This window comes from Stegostoma tigrinum, chromosome 1, assembly GCF_030684315.1.
Source record: "Stegostoma tigrinum isolate sSteTig4 chromosome 1, sSteTig4.hap1, whole genome shotgun sequence".
Classification (NCBI taxonomy): domain Eukaryota; kingdom Metazoa; phylum Chordata; class Chondrichthyes; order Orectolobiformes; family Stegostomatidae; genus Stegostoma; species Stegostoma tigrinum.
This window is the reverse complement of record NC_081354.1, coordinates 109,277,622-109,299,934: the sequence shown is the minus strand read 5'-3', so window position 1 is coordinate 109,299,934 and position 22,313 is coordinate 109,277,622. Positions and strand designations below refer to the sequence as shown.

The window sequence follows — 22,313 nt, the reverse complement described above, 5'->3', positions numbered from 1 at the left end:
GAAATTGGTGTATTAAATTAGGCAGGGAGTGTTCAAGTCTCCACAGTCTCAGCAGCAGCCCAGAGCCATTTCTCAGAAAACATAGTTCCACCCTGATAGAATTATTCCTGAGGGCTCAATTACAGTCCAATATCTGCCATCTCCTTGAACAAAGGGTCTCCTCCAGATTTACCAGGTACTGAATTCGTTAATTTTTAAGCCAACGTCTGCTACCTTTTTAAACACAATGCTCTTCCCAGCTTTGCTGTGATGGTTGGAGCCCCTTTAAGATAGAATCAGCCTACAATCAGCATTCGGGCTCTGGCTCACACACAATGAAGCTTGTTTGGTTTGTTCTTCAACTTTCACCAAAGGCTGCCATAAAACCCACCAGTCATTTTTAGCTCACAATTAAAAATTGAAAGAAGAATAAAAATAAATTCAATGAAAATTCAGTGAAGGTTCTAACACTATGTGCTCTGACCTTTTAAACTTCTCATTTTCCTGTTAGTCTTTTGACTAATCATAATTTATTAAAATTGTAAATGTTTTTAATCTATATTAGTTTAACTGACAATAGCTAACTTATCACCTCTTACTTCAATAGTTTTGCTTTTGCAACTGCACTGATGACACACTTCCTGCTTAGTGGATTATTCCTAACCTAATTCTGTAATTTATTAATGGGAACTTTGTGGTATTATTGCCAAACTATTAATCCAGAAACTCTGTTAATGTTCTTGCCACAGCAGATATTGGAATTAGAATTCAATAAAAACAAAAATGTGGAATTAAGAATCTATTGATGACAATGAAACCATTGTCAACTGTCAGGAAAATCCATTTGGTTCACTAATGTCCTTCAGGACAGGGAATCTACCATCAGCACCTCGTCTGGCCTACATGTGACTCCAGACACACAGCAATGTGGTTGACTCTCAACTGCCCTCTGAAATGGAGCTATTCAGTTGTGCTAATCACTGAAAAGTCTCAAAGAAATGAAACAAGATGTGTCGTCTGGCATCAACCCAGACCGGAAAAGACAACAGCAGAAACAGGCTTGTCAACCCTGAAAAATCGGGTCTAAAATTGGGACAGCTGTTTCACAGATTAGTCAAGCAACATCCTGAGATAGTCATATTCACAGAATCATACTTTACAGTTAACGTCCCAGATACCACCATCACCATCACTGGATATATCCCGTCCCACTGGCAGAACAGACCCTGCAGAAGGGGCGGCACAGTGGTATACAGTCAGAAGGGAGTTGCTCTGGGAGTCCTCAATGTCACCTCCAGACCCCATGAAGTCTTGTGGCTTCAGCATAAACATGGACAAGAAATCTCCTGCTGATTATCATGTGCCATCCTCCCTCAGCTTAGAAATCTGTACTCTCCACATTGACAAACACTTTGAGGAAGCCCTCACTGAGGATGGCGAGGGCACAAAATGTACTCTGGGATTTCAATGTCCACCACTAAAAGTGGCTTGGCAACAGTATTACTGATTGAGCTAGTTGGGTCCTAAACGGCACACCTGCTAGATTGTGTCTGCAGCTGGTGGTGAGGGAACAAACAAGATGGAAAATCATACTTGACCTCATTGTTACCAATCTACCAGCTGCAAATGTTACTGCCCAAGACAGTATCGGTATGAGCGACCACCGCACAGTCCATGTGGAGATGAAGTACCATTGAGATTAACCTCCATTGTGTTATGTGTCTTACTCACCATGCTGAATGGGACAGATTTTGAACAGATCTAGCAACTCAAGACTGAACATCCATGAGGCACAGTGGGCCATCAGCAGCAGAATTGTACTCCAGCACAATCTGTAACCTTGTGGGCTGGCATATCCCCCACTCAACCATCCAAGCCAGGGGAATCAACCTTGGTTCAATGGAGAGTGCAGGAGGGCATTCCAGGAGCAGCACCAAGCATACTTGAAGATGAGGAACAGACCTAGAGAAACCATCAAACAGGACTACTGGCACGCCAAACAGCGAAAGCAGCAAGTGATAGACAGAGTTGAGTGATCCCACAACCAATGGATCATATCCGTCTGGCTACATCCAGTCATGAATTGTAGTGGGCGGTGGAAAAGGAGGCTCCACAAATATCCCCATCCTTACTGATGGAAGATCCTTGCATATTACTACAAAAGATCAGGCTAAAGCATTCGCAGAAGTCGTGGGTCAACCCATAGCAGGTGGACTGCAGCGATCCAAGAAGGCAGCTCACCACCACCTTCTCAATGGCAACGACGGACGGGTGATTAGTGCTGGCGAGCCAGCAACGGCCATATCCCACAAAATGAATAAAGGAAAAAATTCAGCAAAGCTACATTGTATGTGTCATGCATTTACAGAACTTTGACACTAACCCCACACTGTTAGAGGATGGCTCTGCATTTAAGGTACCCCAAGTAAGGATCTGATATCCACTAAAAGGGAGAGAAAGTATGGACATTATCACGTTTAGATGCCAACTTACACAACACTGATGTTTCCAGCATTGTCTTACACATATCTTGCAGGCCACTCATCCTTCTCTCTGCAGGCATCACCTTACATCATTGTCTCACCCTCATCTTGCCATCTTGCACCCAACTTTTGCAGTCACCCGTCATACATGTTCTCACTTTATCATCTTCATACATTCTACATGTCACACTTGTGGCTCTGTTTTCTCTCATTGCAAGGGGAAAGAGTACCAAACTCTGGACAGCAGCAGAGAACTGAGGATGGATTGCAGACATTTCCAAATTGACCAGTGTGGAGGAATAGGCACTCGGCATCAGTAGGTTGGATCAGGCCATGGGCATTGAAGATGGAGAGAGGAGGGTCTCACATATACCTGGTGACAACATTAAGTATCACATTGCCACTTGGCACATAACAATTATTTAGGCTGAGGTGATGTCACAACTAACTGAAATTACATGGTGTACACAGCGTAGAGTTTGAACCCTTTCCCCATATCAATAATGGTTCAGGTCTTTTATCACTTGTAAGATGAAAGAAGAATGGAATGGAGTGAGACCATGAATTCCTCAGAAGAAGAAAAGTACTGAGATTGTAATGTCATACGAATCACTTGCATCACCACAACCACCAGCAGAGATGCTCACCTCAGTGGATGCTTCAAATAGAAATATTGAAGTGACACATGCTGAAAAATACAAATTAAGAAGGATCAGACATGGAAACAGAATTCCCAGAGGATGCAGGTGACACCAAGTGATGATTAGTTAGACATTTACCACCCAGATAAACAAGGGCTGGTGCTCTACATGAACAACACCAACTACAATCTGCTTTGCAAATTACATATCATCCTGACTTGTAACTCTATCACGGTTTCTTCCCCATCGCTGGAGTAACACCCTGGAACTCCCTTCTTAACAGCAATGGGAGTATACACAGGCTACATGGACCTCAGCTGCTCACGGAAGTGACTCACCATCAACTTCCCAAGGATAATTAGTGTTGGGGAATAAATGTTGATCTTTCCCATGATGATGTCCAGATCCCAGACGAATGTATTTAAAAAAAGATAACAAGCCTTGAGAGTCCTCTACAAAAGGGAAACTTGTCCATCCTGCACGAGTGCCAAAATTTCTGCCTCAGTTTATCTCCATGTAGAGAGAAGCCACCTGCATATGGTATCAGAAGTGGCAGGCAGTATGCCTCGATCAATAGTCTACTTGGTATGTCTTCTGTGAAGTAGTAGAGAAGTGGAGGCAAAGTAGACAAGGAAAGACAGGAAAGATGGAGTAGGAGCATATCTCCACATTTTCCCCCTTCTCATCTCTTGTTTACCCACAACAAAATTTAACTGTCTATGCCATCATTCATCCTGGACAAAGCCCCTCATGCTGCCTTCTGCCTAACAACTGTGTCTGCATCTGCATCAAAGTAGGTGGGACAGAATTTGATGGAGCCCTCATGAGTTCCTAAATCTAGATGGCAGTTGCGAGAGGTATGTCATCCATCAGAATAAGGAAACAAGAAACCTACTGAAGCTGTGGGGGTGCACCAAACTGGTGTATTAGTAAGTGAATGAGGAAGTTATAATAACTGTGTGTGGAAATTCACTTGGACAGGGAACTGGGTTGTACAATGCTCATACTTATGATTCTTTCTTTGAATATAGGTCTTTCTATATTTGAACTGCTCATTCTCCGGCTTCCTACTATGTCCCACAAACATCCAAATTCCACTTGGTTGATCGCTTTCTGATGATAGCAAGGTCAGATAGGACAATAAGGAACGGGTGTTGTGTTTTTGACTGTGGAAATGATTGGGAACCAATAAATAATTAGGATAGCTGAATTAAGCATTTATGAGGTTGTTACAATCATCTCTGGTAGTCAGGACTGTGGCTGTAGGCTCCTTTTGCTCTTCTTGAGGATACCAACTGGCCTGCACCATCCTGCAGCAGACCAAAACCTTCTGGAGAACCTTTTTGGGATACTAAAGGTACACCAGATCTGTCCAGGCGTAGGAGTTACATCGCTAGCAATACAATGACTTGCTCAGTTATTGGTCATGTGGCTCCTTTTAATCTTCTTTTGTTAACCAGCAGTAGAACTCCTTACAGGAATCATCAACCATGTTATCAGATGAAAAGTCTGACACTCTCACCTCACCTCTGGAATTCAGCCTTATTTGTCTATGTTTGAGCAAGCTGTAATGAGGTCAGAAGCCCTTAGAACCCAAACTGGACGTCAGTGAGCAGGTTGATAGGATTATCAATGTCACCTTCCATCACTTCATTTTAAATAAAGAAGTCAGGCATGTGGTTAAAGTATTAATAGAGATTTATTTTGCAGGCAGTGACTGTGACTCCATTATATTCAAGATGGGCCAGAAATCAGAGTTCTAAACTGGGGATTTTAATAAGGCAAGATACAATTTGGCCCGAGTAGAGTGGAGACAAATATTTTTAGGTCAATCTGTGTCAGAATACTAGCATGTGTCAAGAAGGAAATAGGACAATACATAGCCAACATGTTCCAATGTATAGTGAGTGATATATAAGATTGGATAAAGAGGAAAAGGGAGGGTTATTACTGAAACAGAGGGCTCAAAACAGCAGAAGCCACAGAGGAGTTTAGAAATTAAAACTAAATTGGGAGAGCGAAAAAGGAGCATTATATGATAGTGGCAGGTAAAATAAAGGAAAATGTTCTGCCATTTTACAGGTACATGAAAGAATAAAAGGGTGACTCTGGAAAGATTAGAGCCCATTCAGGGCTACAGTAGTAATTCGCGTGTGGAGTCGGAGGATGTAGATAGGGTTCTAAATGAATACTTTGTGTTGGGGTTCATTAGGGAGAGAAATGATGTGTAGGTAAAGAAATCAGGAAGAAAGGCTGTGATATAATTTTTAAAATGAGCACAAGCAGAGAGGAGGGTCTTAGAGTCACAAGCATGCAAGTACATAAATCTCCTGGGCTGAATGAAACGTATCTCAGGATTTTGAATGAGGCAGGGAGGAAATAGCAGGGTGGCACTTATTTTCAATACCTCACTGGTCACAGGAGATGTGCCATGGGACTGGATGACAGCCATCCTGGTAGCATTATTCAACAAAGGAGCAAGCGGTAAACCAGGAAACTAAACCAGTCAGTCTAACTTCAGTGGTGGGGAAACTATTGGACGCAATTCTGAATTAAGCTGCACTTGGAGTGGCAGGAACTAACCAGGAAGAGTCAGTACGATTTTGCAAAGAGGAGGTCATGTGTGACGAACTTGATTGAATTTCCTATAGGAGAGACTAGTTGTGTAGATGAGGGCAATGCTTTTGAAGCAATCCACTTGGACATCTACAACGATTTTGATAAGTCCCCACTTGGGAGACTAATAGTGATGATAAGACCCCATGCAAACCAATGAAATTTGGCTGATTGGATGAAGAATTAACCGAGAGGGAGGAAGTAGAGGGTGTAATGACATTTTTGTGACTGGAAGGCCGAGACCAGTGGGATCAATTGTTGGGGCCCCAGCTATTTTTGGTATACGTTAATCATTTAAACTGAATGTAACAGGGTCAATCAATGAGTTTGTGCATGATAGAAAAGATGATGGGCTGTTTTCCTTGATGAAGAGAACACTGAGGGGGTTGAGGTGGAACATGACTGAGATGTACAAAATTGAGGGGTACAGATAAGGTAGAAAGGAAGAGACATTTCCCCTTATGGAGGGATTAATGACCAGTGAGTATATATTTAAAGTAAGGGCCAAGAACTATTGAGGGTATGTGAGGAAAAGGCTTTTCACCCAGAGAGTGGTAGGAATCTGGAACTCACTGCTTGACAGGATGGTAGAAGCATAAATCTTTATTTAAGAAGTATTTAAATGAGCACTTGCGATGCCAAGGCATACAAAGCTATGGGCCAAGACCTGGAAAATGGGATCAGAGTAGTTGGATGCTTATTTTTGACTGTTGCAGACTCAGTGGGCCAAAGGGCACTGTTCTATGCTGTAGACGTCTAAGACTCTATCACTATTAGGTTATTTACTAAACTGTATAAATTAACTACCATGTTGTTCTGCGAGACATTAAGTAAGTAGTCATTTGACTTTGTGTTATCCTGGGCTACAGACATCACCATATGAATGTAAGTCTTTTTCCTTACTTCACAAACAAGTTCCATCTACATCACTTCAATGCAAAAAAAAACTCTAACATTCTGCAGAAAAGTGAAAGAGACTTAGATGGGAGAAGTTAAAACATAAATGGCTGGTGACTGTGGTACACCACTTAAAAAGGTACGGTACTGTTGACATATCTACGGTTAATTCATCACAGGATCACTCAAAGGAAGGTAATTTTTAATCATACAGCTGAGATTGTCAAAATTATAGGGAACAAAGTATAATTACACTAAGTGCTGAAAAAAAATCTTGAAAGACAAAGTGATGCTTTCGCGGATAAGTCACATGACTGAAATATATTAGAACCGTGAAGAAACACAATTAAACATAAACAGAAAATGCTAGAGAAATTCAGCAAATCTGACAGCATCCGTAGAGAGAGGAACAGTCAAAATTTTGAGTTTTCTTTAGAATTGACTTCATCTCGGACTCAAAGCCTAACTCAGTTTCTCGCTCCATGGATGTCACCGGATTCGCTGAGTTTCTCTTGAATCTTCTGTTCTGGTTTCTGATTTCCAGCATCTGCAGCGTTTTTCTTTTATCAAAATCAAATATCATGTGCAATACCAGTATGTTTTTCTCATAAAACATTTCAACATTTATTTGAATGCTTTACAATATTTAAATAAATACTTCCCAATTTCAAAACTATTAATCACAATAAAATTTCTTTTCTCCAACAATATTCATAAACAACATCAAATCCCGATATATTAAGAAACATCTATTTGTATGTTAAAAATGCATCTGTGGCACATTCCAAAACCCCATATATGAGAATCCAAATAGTAAGCATTTCAAAACCAGTTGCAAAAATTGCTAGCCACCAGATCTTGGCTTGCTTTTTTTCCCCTAGCAGCCTGTGTTTCCAAACTTGGTAAAAATTTCTCTATATCACCTACAGTTCTATTGCTTAGCCTGACCTGCTCCAGCATTGCCTGGTCTATGCAGGTAGCCACCCAATGCCACAGACTGTTTTGAAGGGACAAAAATGCATTTTGAACCATCCAAACCTGGATGGTTGGCAAAGGCTACTCCGATTGGTGGTAAGAAATTTCCCCCTGAAGTGATGTCCACTAATGTTGCAGCAGTTTTTTTCCCATTTTCAAACTGCAGAAGTTCAAAAAATGTACCCAATGTGTCCACTGTCTGCACAGCAAATATAGTGGCTTGGCTTTGATTGCTGAAAAATAAGGCTCGAGTGCTGGATCTAGCATGTGGAGCACTTTGGCCACTTCTAAATGGAGGATAATGTAATACATTTTGCCTTTGGACTTAGCTTCAAGCTGTGAAGGCACTTTACATAAAATGCGTGCGTAAAGTATTTGTGACTAACATTTGAAAAGGAGGACTTTTGTAAATGATCAGTTTGATTGAATGATATTTAGATGCATACTTGCCATTATGAATATGTTCCCATTAATCTTTATAGGAAAAAAAAAGTCAAAAGTTTGTTTCCAGATTTAACCATCTCACCTGCCTCTGGAATTTTCTCATCCCACGATCTGATTTTTCCAGTTCACATTTCAGCTCATCAACTGTAGCTTGCAGATCGAGTATTCTGGAAGAATTATCACAAAAAGTGATTAGTTAAGTTACAATAAAGAATACTGATCTCTCAGATGGACATGAATTTACAGTAGGAAGAACAAATTTATCCGAAGTAAATCAGCAATGAAAACAGGGCTTCCAGAACAAAGGAACAAAACCTTACAATTGATTGTTGGTGAAACTCACCACATCTGGCAGCAACTGTGGGAAGAAAGCAGAGTTAACATTACAAATCTGGTAACTGTTCATTAGAACTGTAAGCAGCTAGGAGAAGTCAATATTCATGGTGAAGATTAAGTTGGGAGGTGGGTGAAGAGCACAGCAGATATGGGAGATGGAGCCCAGAGAGACAGTGGGAGAGATATGAAAGTGCAATTGTAAACAAGATGACTATGGACAGCAGGATAGGGCAGAAGAAAAGCTGAATAAGTGATAGTAAGAGGTAAGATTAGGAGAGAATGGGTGACCATGTTAAAAGCAACCCATGTTATAACAGGACCCAGCGTGGGTGGATAAAAAACATGGAAGGATGGTATCATTTATTGAAATTTATGTTGAGTCCTACAGGCTGCTAGGCCCCCAAGCAGAAAATGAGATATTGTTCTTTGAGATTGTGCTGAGGCTTGTTGGAATGTTGCAGCAGGCCTGCAACAGACATACTGGCATGGGCACATGGCGGTGAGTTGACGTGGCAGGTAACTGAAAACTGGTGCACTCCTTCCCAACACCTCCTCACACCCCCTTCACACTCAATTGCATAAGGTATAACACTTGCCTATTTACCTCCTCACTCTTCACTGTCCAAGGCCCCAGACACACCTCCAACGTGAAGCAGTGATTTACCTGTAAAAACCACAAGAACTGCGGGTGCTGTAAATCAGGAACAAAAACAAAGTTGCTGGAAAAACTCAGCAGGTCTGGCAGCATCTGTGGAGGAGATAACAGAGGTAACTTTTCAGGTTCGGTGACCCTTCCTCAGAACCGGACCCGAAATGTTAACAGTGATTTATCTGTACTTGATTAAATTTGATAGAATTACTGTATTCGCTATTCACAGTGTGGCCTCCTCTACATTGGGGAAACAAAACACAGACTGGGTGATTGCTTTGCAGAATACCATCACCCAGTCAGCAAAAATGACCCAAAGCTTCTAGTTGTCTGCCGCTTCAACATTATGGTGTTCCCACACCAACATTTCCGAGGCATGCCTGCTGCAATGTTCCAGTAACCCTCAGTGCCAGCTCGAAGAATAATATTGGGGATCTTGCAGCCTCTAGGACTCAACATCAAACTCCAAATGTGAAACATTACTTCTGTTTTCGTCCCACAGATGCCGCCAGGCCTGCTGAGTTTCACATGCAATTTCTATTTTTGTTTTAGATCTCCAGCATCTGCTGTTCTTTATCCCACAGTTGATGTTGGGTGAGTTAGTAAAGCTTTTATTGAAAAGTTTATTGAAATGTGAAATTCTCCCTCACTAGAGCAAATAAAATTGCTATTGAAACACTTGTTGTCAACAACGTGAAAACAATAATTTTCCAGATCTTCTCTATTCCAAAGAAAAGGCTGTGGACTTGAAAAGTTAGCCATACTTGTTTCTCCATAGATGCTGGCAGGCTAGCTGCGTTTCTCTGGCATTTTCTATTTTTACTGGTGAAAACGATATCAGGTAAGGGTACAAGATATTATGAATTAAAGGCATGCAGATAGATGCAGGGAATTGACCTGATTGGATCTCCTTGAATGGAATGGAATTGTGGGGTTGAATGGCTGAACCACATTGTGAAGATTGCTCTGAAGTTAATCTCTGAAACAATGAACTGGAGTAAGATTGCTGTACAACCAAATTTAACTAAACTATTGAAATGTGAGCAAATGGTTGTCTTGGCAGCTTTTTAAAATTAACATTAAAATATATGCTTGTATATTTATATAATAAGATTTTTATGTCAAAAATATATAGAAAAAACATTATGCACAATATTTTTAAAAATTAACTTTTAGAATCATAGAGTCATACAGCACAGAAACAGACCCTTCAATCCAATTCGTCAATGCCTATCAGTTTTCTCAAACTAAACTAGTCCCATTTGCCTGCTTTTGGCCCATGTCTCTCTAAACATTTCCTATTCATGTACCTCTTCAAATGTCTTTTTAAATGTTGTAACTGAACCTGCATCTACTCCTTGGCACCAAATTTGGTAAGGTATTACAGGTTGTCACTTTCACCTCACCTCTAGACTTCGGTTGTGTCTAAATTTGGAACAAGGTTACGACGTAGTCTGGAGCCACGAGTGGGGTATTGGTGAGCATCTGATGCTTAATAATACTGCTGATTGTTAAAGTTGCAAATGCTGTGTACACGAGCGTGTATATGTGCATCCTCTGATTGGCAATATTATTGGGGTATGAGGATCATATGGTACAATGGTAGTGTTTCTGCCTTTGGGCCAGAAGGCCTAGATTAAGACCCTCCTGCCCTCAAGGAGTGCCATAACATGTCCAAATAATAGATTATAAATAATTATAAGAGCCAGTTTCCAACTGGGAGGAGGCTAGTCTACAGAAAAAAATAGTAGAAGCAGAGGGTGATAGACGAGGGGTGTTTTTGTGTCTGGAAGTCTGTGTCCAGTGGGGTCCTGCAGGGATCAGTGTTGGAGTCTTTGCTACTTGTGGTATATAAAGATGATTTAAACTTGAATGTAGGAACAGTAAAGGAATTAAGAGTTATGCTGAGTGGGTGGGTAAGTGGAGCTGAGTCTCAGAAAGATCAGCTATGATCTCATTGAATGGTGGGGCAGGCTCAAGGGGCCGGGTGGCCTACTCCTGCTCCTAGTTCTTATGTTCTTTTGACTGATCATGGATGATACAAAAATTGGTGGGGTGGTAAATTGTGAGGAGGATAGACTTAGAATGCAGACGGATAGATAGGCTGATTATTGGCAAATGGAATTCAATCTGGATAAGTGTGAAGTAATGCATTTCAGCAGGACAAGCCAGACAAGGGAATACATGATAAAGGGTTGGACCTTGTAAAAGCACAGAGGATCAGATGGACCTTTGTACGCATGTCCACTGACTCCTTAAGATAGTGGTGAAGGTAGATAAAATGGTTAAGAAGCCATATGGGATTAGCTGAGGTATGGCGTTTAAGAACAGGGAGATTATGCTGAAACTGAACACAACATTGGTTAGAGTACTGTCTTCAGTTCTAGCATCCACCTTAAGGGAGGGATGTGATTGCATTGGAGAGGGTGCAGAGGAGATTTACCAGAATGTTGTCCAGGAAGACAGATTGGACAGATTAGGGATTTCCTTGAAGCAGAGGAGACTGAGGGGGAGCATAACTGAGATATATAAAATTATGGGGAGGCGTAGATAGGGTAGACAGGAATACACATTTCCCCATGATGTAAGGATCAATGACCAGGGGACATAGATTTAACGTAAGGGCCAGGAGGTTCAGACGGGATGTGAGGCAATATTTTTTAACCTCAAAGTGGTAGGCATCTGGGATTCACTGCTTGAAAAGGTGGTGGAGGCAGAAACCCTCATAACATTTAAGTATTTCAATGTGCACTGCAATGCTAAGGCATACAAAGCTTAAAATCAAATGCTGGAAAATGGGATTGGAATAGATAGGTGCTTTTTTTTCTAGCACAGACTTGATGGCCTGAAGGACCTGTTTCTGTGCCGTGGATTTCTATGGATCTATGACTAAGGAGTAGTGTGCACTTATGCTATATTGAACATTGTGAATAAATCAATATGGAAGACAGGCCATCTCCCTTTTCTTCCTTCACCAAACAGCTGTCTACTACACTATCACTAATAGCTTTCATTATATTACTGATGAATTGAAGTCCAGGTAGCTCCGCTACAACCTGTGTTTCGTTAACGTGAATGGGCTGTAATGCAGTTGATGAACAGTGGTTAGAAGGAACTGCAGATGCTGGAGAATCTGAGATAACAAGGTGTAGAGCTGGATGAACACAGCAGGCCAAGCAGCATCAGAGGAGCAGCAAGGCTGGCCTTTTGAGCCTAGACCCTTCTTCAGAAATGAAGGCCTGTGTTCATCCAGCTCTACACCTTGTTATCTCAAATGAACAGTGGATGCTATTTGGCTAATGTGAACTTTCTGCCGTACAGGTATAGCGATTTCCCTATGATAGGATTTTCTATAGTATGATTTTCTACAGCGCAAGGTCATGCAAGAACACAACTATCACATTATAGGAGAAGTGCCTGTGAGTTACGCGAGCAGTAATTGTTCAGTTTCTATCTGTCTTTTTTTTGACAGTGCCAGCCAGTTTTGCAATTGGACAGATGCTGGTGAATATCTTCAAAAAGCTTAACACTTGAATGATTCATTCTGGAGCACAGTTGTACAAAATAAAACTATCAGTGTCCCTTGCCCTTGCTTGTGCATCTAGTACAAATAGATGTCTACTAGTGGGATGTGGGGTGAAATTTAAAAGTTGAAGACTGTCAGATGGAATCATTGGATTAAATTGAAGCCAAGTATAAAAATTCAATAGAGAGCTGAAGTGCAGAGTAGTGAAGAGATAAGCAACAATCAAAGTGTGACAGAAAGAGATAAGAAATATAGAATTCATCAAAAATTAGAAACAGAAGTCAATAATGATTAAAACTTCAAAGTTTAAGGATCTTTATCTGAATTCATGCAGCCTTTGCAACAAGATAGATCGGTTGATGGAACAAATATAAACAAAATAACATGACTTGATAACTATTATGGAGACGTGGTTATATGAAAATCAAGATTGGGAACTCAGTATTCAAGGGTATTTGTGTTCCAGAAGAATAGGCAAAAGAGAAAAGAAAGTGGGGTAGCTTTGATCAATAAAGAAAGTTATCAGTGTAATGGATAATAGGTGCAACAGGTCATGATGTGGCATCAGGTTGTGTGAAAATAAGGTATGGCAAGGTTTAAAAATCACAGATGGGAATTGTCTATAGGCCCCTGAAGAATTGCATTACTGTAGAACAAAGTGTAAATTGGGAAATAATGGAGCACTGCAAGAAAGGCCTGACCGTTGCGATGGGTGATTTCAATCTGTATATGACTTGACAAATCAGATGGGCAACTGGGTGACAGGGAAGACCAATTTCTAGAGTGGATTGGGAATTGCTTCTTAGGCAGTATGTTACAGAACCGACCCAGGAGCAGGTTATTTTAGATCCAGCAATGTGCAAATGAGGGAGGATTAACACGAGATCTCATAATTAGAGCTCCTCCAGGTGTGTAGCAATCAAAACATAGGAGGAATTTCAAATTTAGTTTAAGGGACAGCAACTCGGGTCTCAATCCAATGTTCTCAACTTCAATAAGGGAAATTCCACAGGCATGAAGGAAGAATTGGGAAAATAGTTGAAGGGGAGAGTTTTGGGTGAGCAGTGGGAGACATTTAAGAAGATATTTCATAATGCTCAGTAAAAAAACATTCCACCAAATAAAAAATAACTTGATGAGAACTTGACCTGTGGTCAACAAAAGCGATTAAGAACAGTATCCAATCAGAAACTAAGACTTACAAAGCAGCGAAAACTAGAAAAGTATAAGTTCATGCATGTTGGTAGGAAGAAAGGCAGTTTTTTTTTAATTCATTCATGAGATGCAGGCATCACTGGCTGGACAGCACTTATTGCTCGTCCCTACTTGCCTTTGAGAAGTTGGTGATGAGCAGCTTTCTTGAAAGTTCACAAGCAGTAGGTTGGCCCACAATGCCCTCAGGGAAGGAGTTCTAGGATTTTGACTCACTGACAGTGAAGGAACAGTGATATATTTCCAAGTCAGAATGGAAATGGATTGGAGGGAAACTTGTGGTGTTCCCATGTATCTGCTGCTCTTGTCCTTCTAGATGGAAGTGGTTGTGGGTTTGGAAGGTGCTGTATAAGGCTCTTTGGTGGATTTCTGCAATGCATCTTGCAGATGGTACTGAGCATCAGTCGAGGGAGTGAATGTTTGTGAATGTGATCCAAATCAAGTGAGCTGCTTTGTTCTGGTTGATTTCAAGTTTATTAAGTGTTGTTGCATCTGCATACATCCAGGTAAATGGGGAGTATTCTGTCACACACCTGAGTGATGCCTTGTAGACGGACAGGCTTTGGGAGTACTTGCTGAAGTGTTCCTAGCTTCTGACCTGCTCTTGTAGCCACTGCGTTTACATGTTTAGTTCAGTTTCTGGTCAATTTTGACCCCAAGGATGTTGATAGTGGAGGATTCCGTGATGGGAACACCATTTATTGCCAAGGGGTGGTGGTTAGATTGTCTCTTATGCATTTGCGTGGCAAGAATGATACCTGCTATTTGTCAGCCCAAGCCTGAATATTGTTCAGGTCCTGTTACACTTGAACATGGACTGCTTCTGTATTTGAGGAGCATGAATAGTGCTGCACATTGTGCAATCATCAGCAAAGATCCCCACTCCCCAATTTTGGACTTAATTGCTAGCGAGTTGGAGTTTAAAAACAGGAATGTCTTGTTATAACTGTACAGGAGTTGATGAGGCGGCACCCGGACAGTTTTAGTCTTGTATTTAAGAAAGTATTTATTAATATTGGAGATTCACTAGGTTGATTTGTGAGTTAGAAGGATAGAGTTATCAAGAACAACTCAACAGGTTAGGCCATTACGCATTAGAAATTAGAAGAAGGGATGAGCTCATTGAAACATACAAAATTCTGAATAGTTTGACAGGGTAGAAGCTGTGAAGATGTTTCCACTAGCGGGCAATGGTTAACTAGGGGACACAGTTATAGAATAAAAGATCATCTATTTAAAACTGGAATTTCTCCTCCCAGGAGATAATGAATATTGGAAATTTGCTACCCAAGGGAACTGTGGAAACTATTTCACTGAAAGTATTTAAAGAAGAGGTAAGAAGATCTTTGGAATATCAGGGAGTTGATACCAGGGCTATGGTCAATTGGTATAAGAGAGGAATTTAGGCCTGGGGCAGATCAGCCATTATCTTGTTGAATGATGGGCAGGATTAAGGGGCTGGATGCTCTACTCCTGCTCTTATTTCTTACGTTCTTATGTTGCTCTTCTCTATTATTGATCTCAACCCTATGACACAATGATCAATCTTACTCGAATGTTACAACACAGACACTTGAATCTCTAGTCCCAGTCAAACAATGCTTTCTTTCTGTTGGACTGAGAATATACTGATCACCAAAGTTCATATGTACACAGTTCAGAAATTCCTCCTATTTATCATTTCGATAATTTCAATCAATATTAGCTGACTTAAGCCCCTCAAGATCATCATACTACAGTTCTTACACAACTCAGTGAACTTTCTGTAGTATTATTGCTCATTATTTGGAGTCCTAAAGATCACCCCTGCTGAATCTGAGAAAGTCTACCAGCATAGAAACACCCAAACCATAATAATGTAACTTAGAAATTATTTATCTATTAATTCATGAACAAAAATAAAGTTGCTGGAATAGCTCAGCAGGTATGGCGGCATCTGTGAAGGGAAGAACAGAGTTCTTCCCTTCACAGATCATCCAGTGACCCTTCCTCAGAACTGTTCTGAGGAAGGGTCACCAGACCCGAAATGTTAACTATGTTTTCCCCTTCACAGATGCCACCAGACCTGCTGAGCTTTTCCAGCAACTTTGCTTTTGTTCCTGATTTACAGCATCTGCAGTTCTTTTATTTTTTATCCATTAATTCATATTGTTTTTGGCAGTTGGTAGAAAATTTTCTCCACCTTGCGACGATACTGTGGCTTTAACAGGTGCCATTTATCTTGGTTTCTTTTAGAGAGAGACTGGGGAACAGATGTAGAACAATCTGAGAAGATAAACAACTTGTAAAGCCTTAAATTTTTTTAAGTTGAAAAAAACAGACGCAGCCAGAATGGGTGTAGTCAAGCTCCCAGCCACAGAACCAGAATTTTTAGTTTTAGCATTCAGCAGGAGCTGCTGGGGTAATGAAAAGCTGCCATATATCTCTCTCTCTGCTGCAGCTGAAAACTGGAGCCTTTATCTCTTAGAATTGTTTTTTCTTCTCTCTCTTTCTTGCTTTCTACTGTTAAGAGATATTCTTTCCTTTTCTTTCTCTTCTTCCAGAGCTATTCCCTCTTTCTGTTCTTCCTCTAGTTTCAATTGTAATTCAAACTGTTTCATTTACTTTTCAAGTTCAAACTGCTTCATTTCCAATTTCAATTTTAGCCATTTCTAAAGTTTCTGATGGCATTCCTGGCAAATATAAACGTTATCAGAGGTAATAGGGACTGCAGATGCTGGAGAATCCGAGATAACAAGGTGTAGAGCTGGATGAACACAGCAGGCCAAGTAGCATCTTAGTAGCAGGAAAGCTGCATGATTGCCATATCTATTTCCCTTCTTCTCACAGATATAGGCAACTCCAACTTGTTTGCCAATTTGCAAAGCTTTGCCTTGCTCACTTTCTCTTAAACTCCTGAAGTGACTTCTTCTACCCGCCACAAAACTCTTAGTGACTAAAAAAGCCATTTTTACATAAGGCACACGCAATTCAACAACCAAAATAAAAGACACCAACACTTAGCTCTTGCTGCCTTTGAATCCAATAATCCTATACCCAACCCGGAATTAGAGATTTTCATCTCGACAAGAGCACCAAATTTGTTACGGACATTCCAGACTCCCTCCAAATATATTAAGAAGGTAGCCTAGACTCTAATTTTTTGCTTTATTTAAAAGTAAATGTGAGGCATTTTGTTCCAGATGCAACTCGATTAGCCAAACTACTCGATGTTAAGCAAAACACAATTTATTCAAACACTACAGTTAAAATAAAACAAAATAAAGAGGAACTTGGAATAATTTAACTCTACTGTCTTCTAAAATTATAAGTGCCCAAAGAAGTAGAATTGATTAATTTAACATCTTACAAAACTGGAAATTGGTCTTAATTTTTAAATGTGTATAAGTATCTGTAATGCTGAATTAATTATGAAGGGCTGTTTAGCCTTTAGCAGGTAGAAGACAATGTTCTAAAGCAATTCAAATCAGTACAGATTCTAAAGGATAATCTGCAGGTACAGTATTACAGAAATGGGAGTCAGTTAGCTCAGCTGGCTGGTTTGTGATGCTAACAGTGTGAAATCAGTTCCCACACTATGGGATCATCATGAAGGTTCTGCCTTCTCAACCACACCCCTCACCTGAGGTGTAGTAACCCTCAAGTCAAACTCGCCTTCAGTCATCTCTCTCTAATGAAAGAGCAGCTATGTTGTCCTCTGGGACTTTGACAACGGCTATTACAGAATCATTAAAATATTGAGACATGAAGTCAAACTGTTTAAATTCTAAATCCTCAGTGGTTAGCACTACTGTCTCAGAGTATTAGGAATCTGGGTTTGATTCCAACTTCAGGTGGCTGTATGTGTGGAATCTGTACATTCTCCCCGAATCTGTGTTGGCTTCCTGCGATTCTTCTGGTTTCTTCTCATAGTCCAAAGATGTGTAGGTATGTTGGATTGGCCATGCTAAATTGCCCATAGTGTTCAGGGATTAGCCATGGTAAATGCAGGGTTACAGGTATAGGGTTAGAAGGTGAGTCCAGGTGGGATGCTCTTCAGAGGGTCAGTGTGGACTTGATGGGCCACATGGTCTGGTTCCACACGGAAGTGATCCTATAATTCTATTTTATCTATTTTAAGCTGATCAAATCCTTTGGCTTGACATAGTTTGTGACTTCATGAACTGAAAGTCATTTATGGTTTTGGTTTTGTGAATATATTGGAAGATTTAACAGAATTGTAGTAATTGGAATCATGGCCAGGTGGATCTCATTGACTATTGATTGGGGTTGTTAACCTGGACCAATCAGGGAGTCAGGATTAAACAGGAGATTTGGAAGGTCTCCTTGGTCTAGGGACTGACTTTGAGCCACCTGAGGTCACAGCCCATGTGCTGTGCACGTAAAGGGTGGCTTGGTGACGGGATACCGACCTCTATGCAGTTCTTTCAAGAATAATAGATTATTTTACTACTAAACTGGTACAATATAGTAATATCCCATAAACACACCCTTGGCAAAAGGCAAATTCAGAAAACTGAGTTGTCTCTTGAGCAGTTCTCCAATTTGGGACGAAAGAACATGAAATGGCAGGTCTGTTAGATGGAGAACTCCAGCTTTCAGCTTTAACATAGAGAGAGATGAGGCAGCTTTTCACAACCCCAGCAGCTCCTGCTGAATGCTAAAACTAAAAAATGTCAGTGGGAACTTGACCACATTCATTCAGGCTGCTTCCCTTATTCCAAATTTAAAACAAAACACCCAAGGCTTCACAAGTTGTCTATCTCCTCACAGACTACTCAGTGCCTGTCCCCCAGTCTCACAGTAAAAACGCCAGGACAAAACACACCTATTAAAGCCACAGTACTGTCAACAACCTATACCCACATAGTTTTAAACAGAAAGAGAAGTTGCTGGAAAAGCTCAGAATGTATGGCAGCATCTGCGAAGATAAAATCAGTTAATGTTTCGGGTCCGGTGACAGATGCCGCCAGACCTGCTGAGCTTTTCCAGCAATTCTGTTTTTGTTCCTGATATACAGCATCCACAGTTGTTTTGGTTTTTATCCACACAGTCTTACTTGCTCCACCATCCAAAATCCTGTGGAGCGTTTGCCAACAAGTAATTTCTGAAGAGTCCACTCCGCTGGGGTGCTCTGCTGAACTCAGCGCAGGTACGCTTAGAATAATTACTTTTGCATTTGGAAATATGCTTATCCATTTTTGTCTAATAACTATTATTTAAGTCTTGGACAACCATAGGCTCCAGTTTAAGTCTTTCTTCTAATTTCCTATTTTGTTCAATCATAATAAAGCTGTATCTTCTATATAAATTCAGCTGATCTGTTCAGTTATGAACTATAAATACCTATTATCAGCCACACTCAAGAGGTCCATGAAATAAGGATCTTCTGTATGAATTTGTGGTGCTGATGCAATTCCAGATGGAGGAACTGGCTGATCAATTTGCATTCGCTGTCGACGAAATGGGATAGTGCGCTTTCTACCACCTGCATAAGAAAAATGGAGTTTTGATTTGCAATAAATCGGAAATCTTTGAGTTTTATTTTCAATAGCCATTTATCATATTGTGCTATACATACGTTCCATGTTGGACACTGCACTATGATTGATTTGTCAGATCCTATTCCTTTAACTTAAGGTGCAGCTTTGAAATAACCCTGTTGTTTAAATAAAATAAACTAATCCAACACTGATTACTCTTCACATCTCTACATTTTGACAACATTCCGACTCCAGCATCAGTAATCTTCCTCCATGCAGGTGTGTACAAAATTCTTGGTAACCGGGTAACACAGGTCTATTTGTTCTATGATGTCATTTTGTGACCTAGCCTTTTGTGATGCAATATTATTTGCTGATCATTAACATGACATTAGTGTGATTGTGATGGTGTTATTGCAACCACATATTCTGTCTGTCTTTCTGATCCATATACAGTGAAATCATGATGAGTTAAATTTGGACCACCTGGAGCCCAGCTGTGATGAAACTGTCAGCCATTCAAGTCAGCAGATTAGAAATCACTTGGAAGGCTGCCCATTGTAATGTGAAGTTTAGGGTGGTTAGCTCTGGATCAATCAAACTCATACATGCTTACCATCTGACCTCACCAACAAACTTGGTTGGCATTTGGTCAAATTAGACCATGAGATTATGGCATGTCATCATTCAACACCATGCCCTCTGTATGAAAGGGCATTCATACCTTGGGAGGTTAAGCTAAACTGGAAGAAAGTTAGAACTATGAGTGATTGGAGGTAATGTGAAATTAATACAGCAAATGAAAAATCATGGCACAAAGCAATAGCATACGTCATTAAAGAATGGCAAACTCCATCATGCATTTGTCAACAACTCTTAAGCACAAGGTGACATCTTGGAACAGTTTAACAAGCAGGCATTCCTTCTAACAAAGATGATGACGATGACAACAACTGACTATCTCATCATCAATTCTGCTCTGCTAACATGATTGAAGAACATTCTCAGCTCCACTCCATTTGTGTAGCAAAGATGCTTTGCCTTGGCAAAGAGGCTGGACCACAATGAGTTCAATTGCACCAAAGGATGGCTGGACCAATACAAGAATCTCTAGCATTTTTGTAGCATGAATCAGGAAAGCTGATAAAGTGTATCAATTGAAGAAAATGAAAATTATCATTCCAAATAACTACCCGTGCAACCGGAAAACCCGCTATCTACAGCAGCTAATCTCTCAGGTTTTGAGGGCCATCATAAGCAGCAAAAGTACAGTTCAAATGATCTAGAGACTAAATTTGTGACAAGGAACTTGCCAAAATTGTGATGAAAAGCACAACTGCCAACTACGTCCACCATTTAGGGTTCAAATGACTGTTCAAGATGGACAGAATGAGGAAGAGCTGGGTGACGCCAATCTAATCACAAGGCTCACTGCAGTAATCTGTGAAAGTTAGTATGAAAATCCTAGCAAAGTCACTTAAAAGAACTAACACTTATATATACAACATCATAAGGTGCACAATAGAACCAATAGATACGGCAATCACAGATGCAATACATTCTTCAAACTGGGAGGCCAGTGGTGCTAAAATACAGTTCACTGAATGCTCATCGATCTACCCATTTCTCGAAATAAACCTGCAAGACTGTGGAGATGCTCTGGATTTTGCAACACAGAACCAAGGACACGTTTGACTGCATCGACGGCATGGGAGATTCCATCACACTGATCTAAAGACATTATTTGAAGCATAAAAAGATACAGAGATTTTCCAAATCAAATTCCCAATGTTTTATAATGTTGTTTAATTTATGACATCAGTCATAGAGAAATACAGCATGGAAACAGTCCCTTCAGTCCGTCTAGTCCATGCCAACCGGATATCCTGTGTACATCTAGTCCCATTTGCCAGCATTTGACCCACATCCCTATAAATCCTTCCTTTTCACATACACAACCAGAAACTTTTTAAATGTTGTAATCATACCAGCCTCCACACTTTTTCTGGCAGCTCATTCCATACACAGACCACCCTCTGTGTGAAACAGTTGCTCCTTGGGTCTCTTTTATATATTTCCCCTCTCACCTTAAACCTATGCCCTATGTTTTAGACTCCCCCACCCCAGAGAAATACCTTGCCTGTTTACCTTATCCATGTCCCTCATGATTTTATAAACTTCTACTAAGACCAGCCCTCAGCTTATGATGCTTCAGGGAAAATAGCCCCAGCCTATTTAGCCTCTTTCTATAGCTCAAATCCTCCAACCCTGGCAACAACCTTGTAAATTTTTTCTGAACCTTTTCAAGTTTCACAACATCCTTTCCTCTCGCAGGGAGATCAGAATAATGCGCAATACTCCAAAAGTGGCCAAGCAGCCACAACATGACTTCCCAACTCCTAAAGTCTTCAGCCAGAGCGTGGTGGGCCTGTGGAACTCTTGCCACGGAGCACAGTGGAGGCCGGGACATTAAATGTCGTCAAGACGGAGATTGATACATTCTTGATCTCACAAGGAAGCAAGGGCTACGGGGAGAGTGCAGGGAAGTGGATTTGAAATGGCCATCAACAAGAATAAATGACGGAGTGGATTTGATGGGCCGAATGGCCTTACTTCCACTCCTATGTCTTATGGTCTTAAACTCAATGCACTGACTAATGAAGGAGAGAATGCTAAACACTTTCGTTATCATCCTGTTGACCTGCAATTCCACTTTCAAGAAACTATGAAAATGCACTCCAAGGTTTCTTTGTTCAGCAACACTCCACAGGATCTCACCATTAAGTATATAAGTCCTGCCCTGAACCGCCTTTCCAAAATGCATCACCTCATTTATCTAAATTTAACTTCATCTGCCACTCATAGGCCCTTTAGCCCATCTGATCAAGATCCTGTTGTACTCGGAGGTAGATATCTTTGCTCTCCACTACACCTCCAATTTTAGTGTCATCTGCAAATTTACTAATCATACACCCAGATGTTCAAAACCAAATCATTTATATAAATGACAAAAGCAGTGGACCCAGCACTGATCCTGGTGGCACACTGCTGGTCACAGGCCTCCAGTCTGAT

At 40.6% G+C, this 22,313-nt stretch overlaps 1 protein-coding gene across 1 annotated transcript in view; it reads right to left on the bottom strand.

Annotated features, from left to right (window-relative positions):
• The window catches only part of cep135 (centrosomal protein 135), a 149,480-nt gene that overhangs the window by 93,238 nt on the left and 33,929 nt on the right, over positions 1-22,313 (bottom strand). The window contains exons 5-6 of the mRNA XM_048545685.2: positions 19,105-19,246; positions 8,118-8,202 (exon numbers count right to left, since the gene is read on the bottom strand). Of these exons, the coding sequence (XP_048401642.2) occupies positions 8,118-8,202; positions 19,105-19,246 (227 nt within the window). The remainder of the gene's footprint in view (positions 1-8,117; positions 8,203-19,104; positions 19,247-22,313) is intronic.